At 28.5% G+C, this 18175-nt stretch overlaps 1 protein-coding gene and 1 pseudogene across 2 annotated transcripts in view; one reads left to right on the top strand and one right to left on the bottom strand.

Annotated features, from left to right (window-relative positions):
- Positions 1–3505: 3505 nt before the first annotated feature.
- Positions 3506–8702, bottom strand: LOC145187095 (uncharacterized; annotated as a pseudogene). The gene is made up of 7 exons (XR_016446051.1): positions 8330–8702; positions 8068–8185; positions 6685–6890; positions 6355–6544; positions 5504–5666; positions 4308–4688; positions 3506–3780 (listed from the first exon to the last, which is right to left on the bottom strand). The product of XR_016446051.1 is annotated as an uncharacterized LOC145187095 (transcript).
- The window catches only part of LOC149881450 (uncharacterized), a 27495-nt gene continuing 14033 nt past the window's right edge, over positions 4714–18175 (top strand). Inside the window, exons 1-4 of the mRNA XM_090069883.1 lie at positions 4714–4804; positions 11234–11821; positions 12208–12272; positions 15381–15606. Coding sequence (XP_089926009.1) covers positions 11796–11821; positions 12208–12272; positions 15381–15606 — 317 coding nt within the window. The 5' untranslated portion in view covers positions 4714–4804; positions 11234–11795. The remainder of the gene's footprint in view (positions 4805–11233; positions 11822–12207; positions 12273–15380; positions 15607–18175) is intronic.

The raw sequence follows: 18175 nt of genomic DNA, 5'->3' as shown, positions 1-18175 counted from the left end.
TAGAACAATAAACTGATACAGCTCTAGCCAATTCACTCATGCATATTGAATAAATTAAATTTATCCATATATGATGTCACTTTCTTTGATGCTATGGATTTAGTTTTCAAGTTGTATTGAAAGAAATTACTTTTTTAGTATTAAAAACGTTAAAGACTTATTACTTACAATCTTAAATGAGAACTAATTCAGAATGTTAGATGTCATTTATTTAAAGGAAATCTCAAAGATTTTTTGTATTTACCAGGATTGGTACTAAAGTCAAATGTTCTTTTTTTTTTGAGTAACTAAATTAACGTTTTTCTAGCTCGTTTTGCTTTAGATTACTTGTTAAGCTTTACAAATGAAAAACAGAATTTTGCCAATAAACATAAATGAAAACACAAGAGCAAGATACAACTTTTTTTTGGCGGTTTTACAAAAACTGGCAATCAAACTTAAACCAATTAAATGAACTCAAAAAATCTTTACAAAAAAATTAAAAATTATTATCGAAAACAGCTTCCTGCAGCTTTTTTGCATAACTGGACCCAAAGAGGCATAGTTTCAATTCATCTCATACAGTAATCCTTTTAAAGTTACGCCCAAACTTCCAATAACTGTAAAAATTTTCAACTGAAGTTACTTTATGTTTGGCAAGTTTTCCGTCAATTCAGCTCCATACATGCAATAGGATGTAAATCAGGCAACCAATCAAAAAAAGGAATAATTCTATAAACTTTCTCATTGAACCATTTTTAAGTTTAACGCGCAGTATAATCTGTGGCACCATCCTGCTAAAAAATCTAACTTTTGCTTTTTCACAAAACTATATAGCCGGTTGTCAAACACTTTCCTAGAGTATGTTTGTAGCCATATTGATTGATTCTTTCGGTATATATATTGCTGACATTAGAATCTTTGAGAGAAATACATCCCTATACTCCAGCCGAGCCTCCACCTCCTTCTAATTTTGGTATAAACTCGGGAGAAGAATACTCCTCATGTCTGTATCTTTAATACACACATTTCCTTTGCAATTTAGTACTTCAAGAATTGCCTCATTTCTAAAATGTAAATGAGTCCATTTTTCATTTACATGTTTAAAAAGTGGTTATTTAATGGCGATATGTCATCCTATATCTTTGTTAAGTAACACCTTTCTCACTGCTTCTATTCTAGTTGTAATATTCTTTAAGGAATAATTGAATTCTCTGGTTAAATTACGAAAACTCATGCAAGGATTTGATTGGACCGTACAACAAATGACTTTTTTGTTTCTTTCAGTTAACATTTAAAGTCTAGAACACCTTGGAGATTCCTTGGCAGTTTCTTTAAATTTTGTAAATGTATTTCAACGCGCCCCTCTAAAACACATGCTATTTTTGCTATGGCAACATGAGATTGGTTTCTTTGTTTACTTAAACCAACAACTTGCCATTTAATGCTTCATTTTTTCTTGACCATTTGGTCAATACTTTACCTAATCAGATTTAGCAGTATTTCAAAATCTGTTTAATATAAATGAAAAATTTTTTTGGTGAGGTTATATATCTAATAAATAAGAAATATAATCTTTTTCAGAGGAATTTGATTTAAAAAAATCAAAAATAGCGCAATTTGTTTAAACTTTTTTTCCAATCACAGGTTTGCTATTGGTAATTAATTGTTAGTAGAATAATTAATAATAGCATAGTTAACTGTTAATAGAATAATTAATAATAGAATAATTAATTGTTAATAGAATAATTAATAGTAGAATAATTAAATGTTACTAAAAGATAGAAGTGTCACGCATACAAAAAAAGGCCTCAACAAATAAAGGAACTTAAAATCTAATTAATAAAAAAAGATTTTAAAACTTTTGTTTTGACAAGAAAATTATTTAACTCAAAATCAATTTTTTGAGTTTTTTTCATTTTTCCGCATTTTGTTTTCCATTTTATTATGCCAAGAAAATTTTTTTTCTTCGGCGATTTTTTCTTCAGCGATTTTTTCGCATTTTCTTTTCCATCTTTTCTTTGCCAAGAAAATTATTTAACTCAAAATCAATTTTTTTTGTTTTTACGATTTTTTCTGGCTTACCGATTTTTCGCATTTTGTTTTCCATTATTAGATTCTCAAAAAACATGACCGATATTATAAAAACTTTGCCCTCCTATAAACTGACTGGACACACTGTATTAATATTGTTTATACTATTATAACCATTTCTCACTACCTGAAACAAAACATCAAAAATTCTGAAATAGAATCCATATATATTAAAAAAGTATAATTCATGTTTTATAATATTTTTTTAATTTTATAGACATTTGTGCCCATAATTATGAAAGTGATCTAAGTCAAAAATTTAAAGAAAACTACTTTAAATTTTTGACTTGGATCACTGACGCAGCCGGATTTTATTTCAACGCAATCACTAAAAGAATCAATAACAAGAAGAGTAAAAAATACCGCGGACGAATCTGTCTCTTGGCTAAAAATTTTAAGAATCTTAAATACTCAAAATAATGATAAAAATGGATTACTTTTTAAAAATAATTAATAAAATGTTTATGAATTATTTCGTTAAAGTTCTTATTTCAAATAAAAATCGCAATTTTTTATTACTTTAAGTCAGTTATAGGATATTCAGTTAATTTTGAAAATGGTCTAAGTCAATTCAAGCTTTAAAAACAACATTTTCCTATGAAATTCAATCTATAATAAATTTCCATTAATCAAGGCTAATAAAATTATTATTTTAAATGTCGCATAATGTAAAAATATTTTTAAATTTATTCAAATGCGAATCATTAAATATCTCGAAACAAGAAATATATGACTTAGACCACTTTCATAATTATGGGCACATTTATGTAACATGACGGCTGTAAAACTAAAAAATTAAGTTAAGTTCAAATTAAATAAATATTATCTCAATATGCACGTTAATCTCTATTGGATGATTTCTTACATTTTACTTGTGGATCTGTGTGTTTTAAAAGTTTCAGTAGGTTTCTTGAACATTCAACTCGAAGAAGCGTAAGAAAGAAAGTATGTGGTAAAAACCCAGTGTTCGTCATGCAACGTTGTCTTCGTTACTTGGTCACTAAAAAAACATGCAGAGTTAAAACTTATTGTTGGAAAGTTCTGATATTGTATCTAAAAAATTTGACTTAAAAAATAAAAGCATCCCAGCCAGCACAATTTCATTGGGCCAATATTGGGCCAATACAGGCTGCCAATATTGGGCAAATAATGGGGAGTGCAAATTGGGCCATTACCGGGTAAATATCGGCATATAGTCGGCAGAATCATCGCTCCAATATTGGGCCAAGATTGGTTTTGATTGGCTAATCATGGCTCAACATTGGCCATTAATGTCCCAAATCACGGCCAAATATAGGCTACTACTGGCCTATACAAGCCTAATATTGGCTATTCCTGTCACTATATTAGAATTTGTATACTCACGCCACATGTTTATTTGGCAACATGAGCTTACAACTGTCACTTCCATGCTAACAAATTTGTAATACATAAGATAACAACTGAATTTCTTTCTGAAAATATATTTTGTCAATTTGTTTGAAATAAAATATAATTAATTAAAAACAAATACTTCATTACATTTGATATAATTATTTATTATAAAAAAGAAAAATTAAACGTCTTCCACAGAACTTTCCAAACTTTTACGCCTCTCTTCGCGAATTTTTTTTAGGCCGTCCCTGTCAATTGAACCTGAAGGCCATTTTGACAGGATCTTATCCAGCTGACTAATCGTCGCGGCGGGAAAGTTTTTTCATACTGCATCTACATGAAGAAATACCAAGGTTAAATAGAGGTGAAAAGAAAGAGGAAAAAAAACATCAATAAAACTTCAATCCGCCACCACTGAACAAGTCACAAACACAGACGTCTTGTCTGTTTAAATTAATAATTACAATGACACTTTCATATTAACACCAGATTAAAACCCTAATGTGTAATTTCAATAAAAAATCAAAATCAAAAGTAAATTACTACACAAAATACTACTGTGAGGCGGGGTTTTATATTGATTTACTTAATGTTTTCTAAAGTGAGACGGGGCTTCCTTTTACTAGGAATGGGGTTTAATGGTTTGTATTTTAGGAGGATAGGGTGTATTTTGTATGGATGCCTCTTGGTTCTGTGTAATGGTAGCACTCTGACTTGTATTACAATGCGCGCGTACTTTTCTTGGCGCGCGATATATTTCTTCCCTATTTTCGTTATGAATAACAAATATTTTACTTTTAATACTGTTATTAACAAATAATATATTCTCCACTTTAAAATATAAAAAAACTGTTTCTTACTAATTCTTCTGTTCCTTCTTTTATCGTTTATCATGTAACCAACTATAAATCTCCCTACCCTAAATGCCCACTCGTATATCCCTTATGACGGTAACTGGTCTTCCCCACTTTCAACAATTTTCTTAGCTTTCTCGTAACCTATCTCTTAGGTTCTCTCTCTCTTTCTCTCTCTCATCCCCTTCTTCTTCGGGTTTCTCGTTTTTATATTTGTTGCTTTGTTTTTGGGCGTTGGCGTCTTTTCATTTTTGTTAGGTAGCGTGTAAAATATTAATGGTTGATTTTGGGTGTTTTGATTGTTATGAATAGCATCTTGATCAATTAGAATCAGCTTCTTCACACTGCATACTTCATTCAGTTTTTATTCAACATGTTTTGCTTTTTCTTTTAATTAAAAGATTAATAATTTAATTATGTAATTAGATAAATTAAGGAAGGAAGGAAGGAAGAAGGTATGAGAATCTGAAGAACTATCTTAAAAGAGGGAAACCAGTGGATGGGTACCACCTATACTATATTAAAATTTTAACAACCATAAAATCAAATAAGCATATTTCTTTCAAATGATTTGTAAACTTGAAATACTACAGAAGAAAAGACATTTAAATCATTTATTATTCTCTTATTGTTCTTTCTTTAGATTAACAAAATTGCATATTTGACATTTATTTATTATAGTTATTTTAAAAAAAATTTAATGGTAGAATAATTTTCAGACTCTAGAGTATAGTTAAGCAAAAAAAAAAAAATAAAACAAGAATATTGATTTGCAAATTTTAAATTCTAAATTTTAAATTTTATATTCGCAATAATCAACATACTATCATCTTAGATGGAGTATCTTGCCAACTACAGTCAATGCCTATTTATATAATTAATTATATAATTATATAATTAGATAATCCATTTTCCAAATTTATATAATTTTTTTTTTTATCATCAATTTAATTTAATTTGGGTAGAGCATTTAATTTATTAAATGACATCACAAATGACAAAAATTTTTAAAATCTTAACAAATGACAACTTTACATACATTCTGAAAGCTAATGTTTGTCAAAATAATTCAACAATAGAAATTAATACAAAATTAATACAAAATAAAAATACTAAGCGCATTCAAAAAATATTTCATAAAATTTTCAGAATGTCCCAAATATATTGGGCAACTGGCTTATTTATGAAATGCCTAGACTTACCATATATCACATCTTTCACCCCAACTAGGCTACTAAACTCTAGCTTTCCTTTTCTTCCAGTGAAATTGTATAGGATTGAGAGTTGTGCTGTCAAAATTCTTTTTGATACTCTTCTCATACAGTCTTCCTGGCTATTCCCACCAATGTGAGCCAAATAGTTAAGCTAAGAAAAAAAAACATAAGTTATGATAGATCTGCAACATATAAGCTATGATAAATCTGCAAATGGATCTGCCACCCAACCACAACTAATTAAAATTTAAAAAAAATTCTAATCGTGCATTTAATCTATTATGCATGCTTTGCTTGTTATTTACTAAGTTTCTGATAAATAGACTTGGAATATTTAGCTTAATGATAAAATTTTCCCAGATTAACCAAAGAAATCAGTTACAAATAGAATTTATTGTATAAGTGTATTACTTTATATTAATATTCAGTTTGCCTTATAATAGCAGCAGTTGTGCAGTGGTAGCGCGCTTGTCTCAGAAACCAGCGATCCGAAACCCACCTCTGGACAAGTTTTTCTACATTGGTTAGAAAGGAAACCTGAACTTCTTATTAAATATGCCTCCGCATAAAGTCTTCGCAAAAGTCACATGCATATGAATTGAATATTTAACCAAAGTAATGGTCAACTTATTGTGAAAAATTGGCCACACAGTAGAAAAATCAAATTTTTTGAATAAAACCAATAACAGTGCAGTTATATGTCATTTTATAAATGATTGTTATTAAGAAAATATATAACAACTGTTTTTTAAATTATATAACATATTATTATATATAAAAAAAGAAAAAATTTAATAAAATAGAGATAAAAATTTGCAAATTAATAAAAAATAGCTTACTGTTCTTGATCTCTGATCAGAATCTTCAATAAGAATTCGGTTGAATTCCAGAAGATCATAGTTTTCCCAATGGGGGCTTGTTTCTGTCGCTGCTCTTTAATTTCAGCTTTCAGCTCCTCCAGCTGCTTGAACACACTTTGGAAAAAAGGCTTAACAGCCTCAGCCACTGCATGCTTTACTATATCAGGAACTATAAATACAAAAATATTTTCATGTTACATGCTAATAATGTATATTTTAAAACATAAAAATATTTTTGATAAACAAAGTTCAAAGTCTAAGTTATTTGAGGGCAAAGGCCTAAAAATAAATTCTAAAATTAAAACTTACGAGTTGTGGAAGCAGAACGTGCTGATGGTTGACCAAACATTTGATGAGATGATGTTGGTACGTTTTGAAGTGGAGTCGGTGGTGCAGGAAGTGAATTATGCACCACATTTTTTGATGGTTGTAGTTCTTCTTCTGAGCTTGAGCTCGAACACTGATGATTTCTTCTTAACACTTTGGATTGAATATCAGATCCAAATTCAGGAACCCTAAAACAATATAATTTTTTCAAACAATAAACTGAAAAAAATTGCACTTAATAGAACAGGAGTGTACCCTATGATTTTTTCTAGAACATTTTTTGTTTTACTATGATAATCTATTTTCGTTTTACTATGATATCTAATGAATTTCGTCCGCTATGATAATCAATAGTCCTTTTTTTTTTTTTATAAAAAAAGAATTCATTCATACTTTTTATTACGCTAATTTTGTTTGACAAAGTTTAAATGGAAATTTATTTTACTTAATAAAAACAAAATGTTCAGTGTTATTGTCATGTGATTTAAAAAGGAATAAAAAAACAATACACAAGAATTTTGAATAAAAAGAAAATGTTATTTTGAAACATTCAAAATGCAAGAGTACGTTTAATTTCATTTTGATGCATTTGCATTCTTATTTTAAAAGAAAACGTGCTTTAAATTGCAACCAAATTTTAAAAAACAATATAGCTGCACTTTACATTTTAAATTGGGTGCATCTAATTGAATAGAATTTAAGTTGGTTTCTTTTTATTGCATTTAGTAAAATTATATAACGCACTATAGTGTGTTTATTTTTAAATTAGTTTAAATAATAATAAATAATAAAGTTAAGCTGTTACAATTGTTTTACCAATTGCAGAACACAATAACAGAAGAGATTGTGCTATGACAGCTATACTGTTAGTTAATCCAAGTGTATAATTTATTTAATATGATGTTTTTAAAAAGTTCTGCCTTAAGATAAATTCGTTGCAATAGTTTGTTGCATTTATTCTTGAATTAATTAAGTCAGCTTCTAATTTAAATGCTTTTTTAACTGTTTATTTTTTATAGTTTTTTTTTAAATAATCACAAAGAATGAAATCTACATCATTCAAAATACAATTTTACAAATAAACACTCTTTTTTATATATAAAAACAAAGTTGACCAACAGCCTTTTTTTTTCAAAAGTCACCCTTAAGGAAAACAATTTGTTGTGTGCCCTTGGTACAGCCCTGTTGCTAAAATCAATTAAGGGTAATTTTAATATTGACAAAATAACCTAATTATATATCTTACACTTTCTTTTAAAAAATAAATTCTTTAATAACTGAGTTATGTATAACAAAAAAAAATAAAAATATCACAATTCTGCACTACAACTAAATGTTAAAAACTAGAGCAACAATATATCATACCATTGCTGTTTCTGCTTCCTTTTCCTCTTTTCTGGCTCAATTACTTGTTCAGAGCAACTTGAAGAAATGTCAGTTTTATCCAACAACTTAACTTCTGCCCTTCTCATCTTTTCATAATCTGGGACAAATAAATTTTAGAATTGTTTTAACTACTAGGTATAAAATAATGCTACCCACTGTGTTTGTTTTTTTGACATATCCATTAAAAAATTTAAGCTTACAGGGTATAGTATAATTATAGAATTGGTACAAATTTACTTGCCTCCGCTTTTCAATAACCGCCAATATTGATAGATGGGCCAGTCTTTATGATTCAATATGGGGACTTTTCCTACTTTTGCCCATTGTGTGGCACCTATTGCCTGAGGCCAATAGCAGCTATTGGATTCCTATATTAACCAACAATGTGGAACTACTGCTACTCCCTCTTGAAACTCAATTAGATGAAACATAGTATGCTGTAAAAATTAAGTAAAAAAGTATAAACAAAAATATGCTTAAAATCAATGGTTTACTTTCTAGTGGGACACATTTTTCTGGGACACATTTCTGACTTTGATATTTAATGTGTACATACATTTAAAAGAAAAAAACAAAAATTTAATTTTTATTTAATTTTATTTAATATATATATATATATATATATATATATATATATATATATATATATATATATATATATATATATAATATATGATAGCAAATAAAAATGAATTTACCACATTCAACCTATATGTTTATGTTTTTGCACAAGCCATGTGCAAGCATTATAATTTGTATTTATAATAAAGTTTCAACAAGCAAAGTTACAGCATTTTAGTTCTACAGTTTTGGGATGGGAGCCTTAAAAACAAATGTTGTAATTGAAAACTAAATCATTTATTAAAAACATTTCTTTTTTAGATTGCTTTTAAACATATACTTTAACATAAAACAAATGCAAATTAAGACAAGTCTATGCGCTTAAAGGTTTGTATTTACAATTGTAGGTAAATCTATTTTCAATCTAAACCTAAATCTAAATTCAATAAATGTTAATGAAAACTTAAATCATCAGGTTACTGCGAACCTTTAATGGATAATGTGTTTAATACTTAAGAAGTAACTTGACCCCTGTGCCTTGTAGCAAAAGTTTGTATAAATTAACCTTGTAGGAGATATGAGGAAATAGAGAAAGAGACTTTTTAGATTTTAATAGGTTTTAAGCGATTATTTATACATGCTACTTAGACAGAGGAATAAGAATAAATTTAGTCTGGTATGGTAACATCACATATTTCCTTTGAATTTGATCCACTCTGGCAGTTTTATAATGACTAGACAAATTAGATGCCTTCAAAATATCAAAATTTTCCAAAGAATTAGCAGGATAATTAAAAAAGGGCTCAATAGTTAAAAAAATTTCATAAACAACCCAATGGTTTTCATCACTATCCAACTTTAAAATATTTCGAATCAAACAAAACTTGTTATTTAATTTTACGCAATTGTTTCCTTCTGAGGTAGTATAAAATAAACCATTTATAAAAATTTCTTTATATTGTAAACAACTGGATTGTTTATTTAATATAGCAGGGCCTTGGTCATGTAGCTTTCTGGGAATGCCTTCTTCCATAGATTTGCAAGGATTTCTTATTAATAATTCATTCTTTTCTGATATACGCCTAATAACTTGTTGTAGAGGTAATTGTGGTTTACGTATCAAATATTTTAAATGTCCCAGGAAGTTTTCAAACGGAAATGCAGAGTAGCTATCAAGTGATCCAAATTTTTTTACATCTTCTGCTATATGTATCAAGCCATGTACATTGTAGCTAATAAATCCTCTACCATAAATTTCCAAAGCATTTTCAACAAAAGCACATAGAAGAGTTGCTGCATAATCTGCATGACTTGCACACAGATCAGGACTAGCTAAACAGTGAATCCCAACAAAAAACAAAAGAAAATTTTTATACAGAGCGTTTGGCAGATGCCCTTTTAGCGCAACAATTCCACTATATAAATAAATAGTTTTACACCTGACAGATTCTTCATCAATAGCAGTCATAATTTTATTTACTGACTTCATGATTTTTCGTCTCTTTGACCAGTATGAAGGCGCAGTATCCATTCCAATAATACAGATTGATACAAAGTTATATCAGGTTTTGACAACTGAATCAACAGTTTTAGCAAATTAAAGCAATGAAGGCCATAAATTTTTATAAATAGTAATTTTTATAAATATTAATTTAAAAAAATCATTATTCTTCAGCCCGTCTAGGCTGAGATAGGCCCAATCACTTTCCAGTATAGTCTACCAATATGCACGCTCGAGCGTGCCGATTAATTATCCTTTATCGGCTGTGCGAGCCAGCCAGCAAACGCCAAAACTCCGCGAATCTTGCAAAGAGATGGCTTTTGATGGCCCAATATAGCCATTAGAAAACTTTATTGGGCCGATATTGGGCGACGATTTGGTGTTGTCTGGGATGGAGTTTTTTCGAAAAAAAAACTGTCTTAAAATATCCTAAATCACAAATGAAAAATTTTAGAAAAAATTTTGGATAATCACTCAAAAAATGTTTTTTACAATCTAATTTTTTTTTTCTTTTTCAGGGTGTTATTAGGATGCATGAAAATTTGGAAGCAGTATAACCCCCTTACTAATAATCAACATCAAAAATTAAAAAAAAAAAAAAAAGATTGGCACTTTTTGTCCTTATTATAAAATGTAAACTCTGACAAATAGGTCAATACACGTATGGCTCAATTTTATTTGAAAAAAGCCATGTAATAAACAGTTAAATCTTTGCAAGTCTTCGCCACACCCACTTGCTGGTAGTCGCAACCGTTGATAATTTTTCCATTTCAATTTTTTATAAATCATGACACATTGTTTTTTTTGTTATAGGAATTTTTTAAGAAAAAATTAAAGCATATAACTGAATGACTATAATATATTTTAAAGTTAAATCATTAAATAGTAATCGTCATCATCGTATAGAAATATTTTATTTTTAGGTGAAATAATATTATACATGTTTAATTTCTGTTTTCAGACTTTCTTAAAAGCTTTTAAACAATTTTAAAATCAATTTTACTTTTAATTGTTACAATTATTACATTAACTTGTTACAATTATATAAATTTCAAATATTTTTTTTAACCAATCCAATTAAAGGTGAATTAAAAAAATTGTAGCACATCCAGAATAGCTATTAGAGATAGATATACTGAAGAAGATAAAGCGGAGGATGTTGCGGATGTAAAAAGGTAAGCTTAAAATATATTGGTTTTTACACTGGTGGCAGTTTAAGAAACGTAGGGTGTTTTACCCTAATTTAATTTTTCATTAACTTTTTTAATTTCATAGACATTTTTATAACATGCGGTCTGTAAAACTTAAAAGTTAAGTAAAATTTAAATCAAATAAATATTATTAATTGTCTCGATGTTCATGTTAAACTCTATTAGATGATTTACAACGTAATATTTGCGGATCTGTTCATTTTAGAGCTCAGTAGGGTTCTTTAATTTTCATTTCTGTCCAGGCAATAAATGTGAAAATATTCAATCAAACTACTCAATGACAAAATGTTTTGTAACCATAGAGATGAATTGAATGAACTCAAAAGAAGAGAAATAGATATAATATTAAAAATTGAAATACCTAGATCAAAGCAGAGTTAAAAATCCAAATTGTATTCTTAATACAAATCTTTTTTCACTGTTCATGTAACGCGATGATTACTTTCTGGCTATTTTTGTGGTACGCGTTTTATTTTACGTTTTTTTTGAAATATTTTTATTTGCAATACTTTTATATTTGGAATACTTTTGCACTTTATTTTTCACAATTTCACAACTAACTCTTATTACAAAACGTCATGAAATAAAATATTATTATTTTTTTTTTTTAACAAAAAATATGTAACATGCAACATACGTTCAATACCCCGTCTCGATTTTCAAAATCGAACATTAAGTATAGATTTGATTATGAGCCAAATTAAGCTGCTAAGCTTTATTCCTTTACGAACAATTCCTATACAATAAAAGTTACAAATATAATACAGTAATCTTATACTTTCAAGAGTGTTATTAAAGTTCACTTTTGAAAGCATGTTTTTATGTCTTTTGTTTGTTTTGTATTAGCATCTTTCAAACAGCGAGAAGTGCAACCGGTGACTTTTGTCCTTGTTTGACTCAAACATGCACAAGTTAGTATGATTATTATTATTTTTTGATGTATGAATTGCATAAGCAACCGAGCTAAACTAATATTAGTAACTGACGCCGAGAGCGGAGGGCTTGTGGGGACTTCGCTTTGAGCCTTGAGGTGGTACCTCACTAGGTAAGGGACCACCTAATTGATTCATGAAGGAAAAAAAATTTTTTAAAAACTAATTGATAGCAATGTGTTCTTTTGTAAAATAAGATAAGTTTGCATTACAATTTTTAAACAGACTTTTTTTTAAATAAATTTTCTTTTAAAATAAATCGTTACAAACTTAGAGGTAAAAAGGGTTGTAAAAGAGGGGTGGCGACCGAAAAGCTACCTACTACCCCTTTTTTGCAGATGTTCCTGGACTCCAGATACCAATCGGAGTAAATTTTTCCGGACCTCACTCATCCTCTCGACAGAATTTGTTTTATCTTTAATATTTAATGAATATTTCGTAATTTTTTTGAGGCCGCTTTTGATAGTTCCAACTTTTAGTGTTTAAAGTAGTTGCCTCTTTTAAATAAAGACTCTGCAATGTCTTCGCAAATGGCGGACATATTTTTTTAACGGCGAAGAAAAATAAAAAAGCTAAATAAAAACTTATTAAGTTTTAATTGAAAAGTAGAAGAAAAAGTTTGGACAAAAAAAATTGTAAAAGAAAAGATCGTATAAAGAAAAGAAAAAGGAAAAAGTAAAGAAAATAAATAAGGTATTTCAAGAAGAATTTCTGGTTAAAAAAGCTTCCGTGAAAATCTCAAAGATATCGGAAAAAATGTTTCTATTGAAAATCAAAATTTAAAGTTGACTGTAAATTTAAAAAATTAGAAGAGGAAGGAAAAGTAAATATCAATACCATTTTCATGTTAAAAATCAGACAAAACAAGATGCCAAGACAAGAAAACACACACAAAAAAGTTAAAATAAAGAAAAAATACAACTGCTGTCAATGAAAAAGATTTATGAAAAGTTTTTTTATCTAAAGATTATATACTAGTTAAAATTATATTTTCTTATGTAAACTTAGATAATAATTTCCTTCTCAGATAATATATTTATATATACATATACTTTTTTTTCTTGATTTTCTTTTTTATGCAACTCATTTGTGGCCTTAAAGCGGTAGCTAAAAATCACTCAGCGATCTAATGTGATCTATGTGACAAGTGGATACACATAAAATGTAATCGAGTTGACAAACTGACGTATGAAAAAATCAAAACTTTAAATACCTGGTTTCTACCTGTAATCTGTACAAAACATTTTTTCCTTTCTCTAATATTTCTGATCTTGAGTTATCTACCACACTTGCAGGAAAGTCACTGAAATTTAGCCTCGTTAAAAATCTATCTGATGATCCAAATTTGAAAAAACATTTTGGGGACCTCAATGGCTTATCGTACATTTCAATCAACTGCAAATATGTAGATGTTCCAAAGTACAATCAGTTGTCCCGAAGTTCTGTAAGTTATCCTCACTACCATATCATATTGACGATTTTAAAATACTATTACCATCTTTTAATATGATTCCAATAAATTAATGGAAAGAACTTATTATTCTTAAAAACATCAGGAAACTAAAGGTAATTTCATGATTAGTTGAATCAAAAGTGATGACAAGGACAAATGAGAAATATAGCGTTTTTGATATATTAAGATTATGTATTAAACAGCACCAAATACAATAAACAAGATTTGTAAAACCGCAGTTATAAATCTAATTTAGATATTTTTGAGAATGTAAATATGAAGGTATAAATAGCCTTCCATTTTTTTCTAAAATATGCAGACTTTAAAGCCTTTTATAGTTATGTCAATTTCACTCAGAAATTTAAATGAACATGACAGATGGGAAAGTCCATACTGCAAATTATCAACTGAACACAATTTTACACAAAAAGTGAAAGTTCACCAAACACACGAAAAATATATAACATTTAACAAAGTTATATAACATTCTCGTTCAACTGATGATTTTTAACATGAATTATCTAAACTCCATTTACGCAAAAGGCTTTTTGAAAGTCATTCATATTGCACGCAAGAAGTTCATAAGGTGATGGCAACACTTTCCTGCACCACTTTACAAACAAAGTGGTGCAGGAAAGTGTTGCCATCCTCTGATGCTGAAACTACTGGGATGAACAAAGAACAACTTGCAAAGTTACACTAAGCCCTCTTTATGTATATATATTAGATTTAAAACAGGTTTAGCAGGTTTTGTCTGAAAAATTCGTTACCCTTCTCCAGCTTGAGCAGTCGATACTAAAATCCTAAATCATGAACCAGCTACAGTTAATTATAAGAACGGCTTTATCACTGGGTCTTCTATATGAAGAAGTCCAAAAGTAAAGACTGTTATACATCTCCTATACGATCACAAAATCCTAAATCATGAACCAGCTACAGTTAATTATAAGAACGGCTTTATCACTGGGTCTTCTATATGAAGAAGTCCAAAAGTAAAGACTATTATACATCTCCTAACATTTCAGTTTAGAAAACAAAATTATCATTAAAAAAAAGAAAGGTTTCCTCCTGAAGTCATTAAACTTTAATAACACGAGGATAAAACTAATTTGAAACTTTTGTTATGTAAAAACACAATTCTATTTTTTTATATGCATTTTAAAGTTTTGATTGTTCTAAAAAAAAATTGAGTTTTTATGTTTAACCTTCATATGTTGCAATTCCATTAACAAAATAATGGCAAAATAAACACAACGTTATCCTACCATGCATTGGTCTCAAAGCAAAATTTGGCATGCTAATTTGAGAACTCAAGTATTTAGGTTTTTATTAAGTTAAATGTTGATCTATCATACTTGAGCATGTTGATCTATCATACTTGAGCAAACTTCAATTCTGCAAAATACAAATCTCATGTCAGCTGAAGGTCAAACAAAACTTACTTCTCCAATTTAATATTCCTCACAGGCACATTTTAGAGTTCATAGTGTTTAGGTATAGTCTTGGTATGGAAATTTTGAACACTGCACTATATTGAGTATATATCTATAACTTAATATATCCTAATGGAAACGCGTTAAATGTGTTAATAGAACTGTTTTAGAAAAAAAAAATTTTATTTGAATTGTCTTTAGAATTTTCAGACATTCCGAACTACCCATTTTCACCATCATGGAGTTTTTTGTTTGAAGAAAGTCCGCCATTAAACTCTGGGGTAGAATCATCATTAACTTTAGCTAATCCAAATGGAAAAATTGTTAAAGTTCCAGAGAGGAATGGATCAGTATTATTTTGCAACAAACCAAATGGTGCTTGTACTTTGCCCACTACAACAGATTTACCTGATTTTACATGTGTCAAGTAAAATTTTTTTTACTTATATACATTCCATTTTAACATACTTTAAATATACAAACATTTTCAAAAGACAGCCTTATTTTTCAAAACTGACTGCACGATGTTTTTAAAGATGTACACTGCATTTAATAACGCATTTTTGCAGATTTATGAATGAAACAAAAATTAAAATGAAAAAAAAATTGAAAAAAAAAATTGCAAATTTCAAAAAATGCAAAAATTCCTTAAATTAATTTATTTTTACATACATAATAAATCAGCACAGTAAACATAAATCAGCATAATTATTACCCTTAAAACAAACAAAATCCAATGCAAAAATTCCTTAAATTAATTTATTTTTACATACATAATAAATCAATGTTACTGTGCCACGAAACAATTAACTGTTTGCAAATGTTTATTCTCATCTTCCACCCAAGTAAAAAATATAAGACAATACAAGCGTCTCGACTCAGTGGAAGAGAAATGACTGATTCTACTAACAAAATTTTAACAAATGTTCTTATATATAACCTGTCTGATTACAAAAAACAACTTTTAACTAGAGAATTAAGTTTCGTACCAACTGTAACACACACCTAATAACTAATTCATCTTCAACATCAACAACTTTAAACAAACACTTCTTCGACAGCACTACTTTGTATAAAAACATTTAAAACTCAAAACACTTTAAATAATATGCAGCACTCAAAACATTTTAATATGTAGCAAGAACAAAAAAAACATAATAACACAATGACAATATTTATTCGACGGTCCCACCATGAGAAAGAACTGCAAGAAAATATATTAATTTTTAAGATAAACTGATCCAAATTAAGAGAAGATTTCAATAAATTTATATAGCAAAGCATACTTTTTTATATCAAAAATATAAAAAAGTATGCTTTTTTATATTTTTATAATACAAACATACAAACGCAGTTAAGATACTTTGATGTTGACTCTGTAGTCCTTTTCCTTAAAAAATCTTGAAAATGGTAGTACTTTTTTTTTAGCTATTTAGATTTAAAGTATTTATAATCTAAAAAATTTATGTGCTTCTGTCTTTTATTGATTGCCTTCAATTAATACTGGAAAGTGATGGTAAACAGAACTAATGGTATTTACAAAATTCATTCCTGAAACGTCTATTTACCATTTACTTTTGTTTGTTTAAATAAACATTTGGAAAAATAAAATAGATTTGTCTTTGCAGTGACCTAAGGGACACATGGTACTTGAACGATCATTATACAACTTAATTGAATAAAAAGTAGGACGTGTGAAAGCATATTAATATTTGAAACAAGTACAATGTTGCCGAAAAATGGTTTAGGCTTCAGTCATAACTGATACGGAAGCCAAAAGTTGCCATTCACAAGAACTCTATAAGAATTTTACAACAATTCCGTTCTTTTGAACACCAAGTCTCTTGCAAATCAAGACTTATGTCAGCATGTTCTGAACTTTTAGGGGGGAGTTTCAGGTTCTACTCAATTTATAAATAATTTAAGTCCTTTTAAGCTCGTGTTAAGTCTAACAAACATGTCTCAAAACCTCATCTGTGCTAACGAGCTATTGAAATTTGGTTTTTTTGAAAATGGTTTATCCACCTAAATACCTTTTGAAAAAAGTAAAAGGTGGTTTTGTGCTTGAGCTGATATCCTTCAATCAAAATGGCTCTTGACACTCACAAAATAAAGTACTACTTTTAGATTTTATGTAATAAAAATTATTTCTCTTTAGAATTTGACAATAATTTTGATGTCATTTTACTTTACTAAAAGTAAAATACTTTTTATAACTTAGCTCTGGAGTATCTTGTTGATGTAACATTTGTCTTATGGAGGTTCTAGTTCAGGGTGTGGCTGATAAAAACTTTTATTCAATCTAACTGGGAAGTTGATAAGCATATCGTCATCATCAATTACTGTAGCTATATGTCCAACAGGGTGATTTAATTGCTTTCCAAAACAAGTTGCTACAAGAACAAACCGTCCAACGTGAACATTATTTAGCTTCTCAACATGGGCTCAATTCTATTCTATTCTAATTCTTAATTCTATTCTATTCTACGCAATTTTTAGTCTCATTTAAAAAAATATCTTCTCTCTCTCTTTCTGTTAAAACCCTGCACTGTTTGGACACTTGGATTTGGATTAGAACAGCATGACTCATTTTTCTTTTTCATACAGATAAATCTTTGAAAAAAAAGACGTGCCCAGGCAATAATATATATAAGAACAAAGATGAGGTGCAAAGACATTTTTTTCACATATTAAAATCAGGTTTCTATTTCTGTAAATGAATATGATATTTAAATTCAGATAAAAACTTAAGTAAAATTTATATATTGAAAAACTAATATTGACCAATTAAATTAAAAAAAAAGTAGTTCAAAAGATAATTACCGACTATGAAAAAGGATGCATATGCACAAATCCACCGATTATTTTTTTTTTTAATTTTATTAAAAGCATTTTGGCTAATCACACATTTACAGATACAATGCTAAAAAGTAGTTCATTAGCGCGTTGACTTTTTTTCTTATAAAAGTTAAAATAATTTTTAAATATTTCAAAGC

This window comes from Hydra viridissima, unplaced genomic scaffold (assembly GCF_058129835.1).
Source record: "Hydra viridissima isolate aposymbiotic clone 2 unplaced genomic scaffold, HvirCarnegie_v1 scaffold_12, whole genome shotgun sequence".
In the NCBI taxonomy this organism is placed as follows: domain Eukaryota; kingdom Metazoa; phylum Cnidaria; class Hydrozoa; order Anthoathecata; family Hydridae; genus Hydra; species Hydra viridissima.
This window is presented reverse-complemented; position numbering and strand designations above follow the sequence as displayed.